The sequence below is a fragment of the Apteryx rowi genome, unplaced genomic scaffold (genome assembly GCF_003343035.1).
Source record: "Apteryx rowi isolate R43461 unplaced genomic scaffold, aptRow1 scaffold_1827, whole genome shotgun sequence".
Taxonomy (NCBI): domain Eukaryota; kingdom Metazoa; phylum Chordata; class Aves; order Apterygiformes; family Apterygidae; genus Apteryx; species Apteryx rowi.
In genome coordinates, this window is record NW_020448116.1 from 8,269 (window position 1) to 9,793 (window position 1,525).

At 68.3% G+C, this 1,525-nt stretch overlaps 1 protein-coding gene across 1 annotated transcript; it reads right to left on the reverse strand.

Moving 5' to 3' along the window:
• LOC112964016 (reticulon-3-like) lies at positions 1-1,514 on the reverse strand (the record flags this gene model as incomplete). The annotated part of the gene is made up of 2 exons (XM_026061583.1): positions 635-1,514; positions 1-115 (listed from the first exon to the last, which is right to left on the reverse strand). Coding segments are annotated over exons 1-2 (585 nt in total), but the record flags the coding sequence as incomplete, so codon positions are not given.
• Between the last annotated feature and the right edge of the window lie 11 nt (positions 1,515-1,525).

A 1,525-nucleotide genomic window follows, 5' to 3' on the forward strand; every position in this document is an offset into this window, starting at 1 on the left:
CACCAGGAAGAGGCGGATGACGAGGCGCAGCGCCCGGTTGACGTGCACCATGGCCGCGTTGACGTAGTTGTGGAAGGCCTCCGAGGAGAGCGCGATGTCCAGGTCCAGGTAGGCCCTGCGAGGAAGAGGAGAAGGAGGGAGCAGGGGGAGAGAAGGAGGGAGCAGGGGGAGAGAAGGAGGGAGCAGGGGGAGAGAAGGAGGGAGCAGGGGGAGAGAAGGAGGGAGCAGGGGGAGAGAAGTAGTAGCAGGAGAAGGAGAAATAAGCAGAAACAGAAAAAGAAGAAGGAAGAGAAGCAGAAACAGAAGCAGAAGGAGAAGGAGGAAGAAAAGAAGAAGGAGAAGGAAAAGGAGGAAGAGAAGGAGAAGGAAGAGGAGGAAGAGAAGGAGAAGGAAGAGGAGGAAGAGAAGGAGGAGGAGGCCGTGAGCTCCTGGGGACGCCCCGCACGCTGCCCTCCCACCTCCCCGGGGCCACCGCGAAGCCGCAGAGGCCTCCAAACCCGTGGGATTTTGTCCTTCCCCTCGGGAAAACGGCTCCGCCCCAACCAAGGCGAGGAAGGGAATTTGCCTTCCCTTTGCCCCGGAGCCGCCGGGGCCGGCGCCGCAATCCCAGCCCATCCCGGGTCGGAGCGCTCACTTAAACGGGTGCCCTTCCTCGGACTTCTGCACCGCCTGGACGACGGACTTGTAGACGCGGAAGCTGATGGTGACGGAGAGCAGGGCCAGCACGAGGTAGGAGACGACGCTGATGACGCTGAAGGCGGCCAGCGAGAGCAGCAGCAGCAGGGTGGTGCCGAAGACCAGGCCCGTCTTCCGGACGTCCCGCCAGGAGACGAGGTCGCGGGCTGCCGGGGGCGGCGAGGGGGAGGCGGCTGCGTCACCGGGGCCCCGGCGGTGCCGCCCGGTTTCCGTCCCCCCCCTTTCCCGGTGCCGGAGGACGACGGAGCCCCCGGGGAGAAGCTCCGCTTTGGGGGGCCACCGACCTGCTCCCAACGCGGCGCTCGGCRTCCCGACCCGGCCGCGGAGGAGAGGCGCCGCCCCGCGGGCACCATTCCCAGCCGGAGACACCACCGGAGCCGACACCGCCTTCCCGGGATTCGTTAGCATGGGGAGGGGGGAGGAAAAAGGGGGCCTAATCCGTTCCCCCCCACTCCCAGGGTCGCTACAGGCGGAGCCACAAGCGGACGAGCTCCCGCTTGGCCCGGCGGGAGCGGGATGAGGACGGCGCCGCCGAAGCTCGCCGGAGACGGGGCCGTCGGCGCCGCGCGTTTAGCCTGCCGGACCGCTCGGAAGCGACGGGTGCCGCCGGAGCAGCCGCCCCCAAACCGCCAGGTTTTCYGGCGCTGCCGCGGTATTTCCATGCTGCGCTGCGCACTGGGAAGACGGGAGCGGGAAGGGAAGGAGGCAGCTGCTCCCCGGCACGGCACGGCTTTACCTGAGAGCGCGGCCAGCAGCTCRGCTAGCGCACGCTCTGCCGGGCTCGCGGCCATCCCGTCCCGCCGGCCGGAGCCAGGCGCCGGCTCGGGGG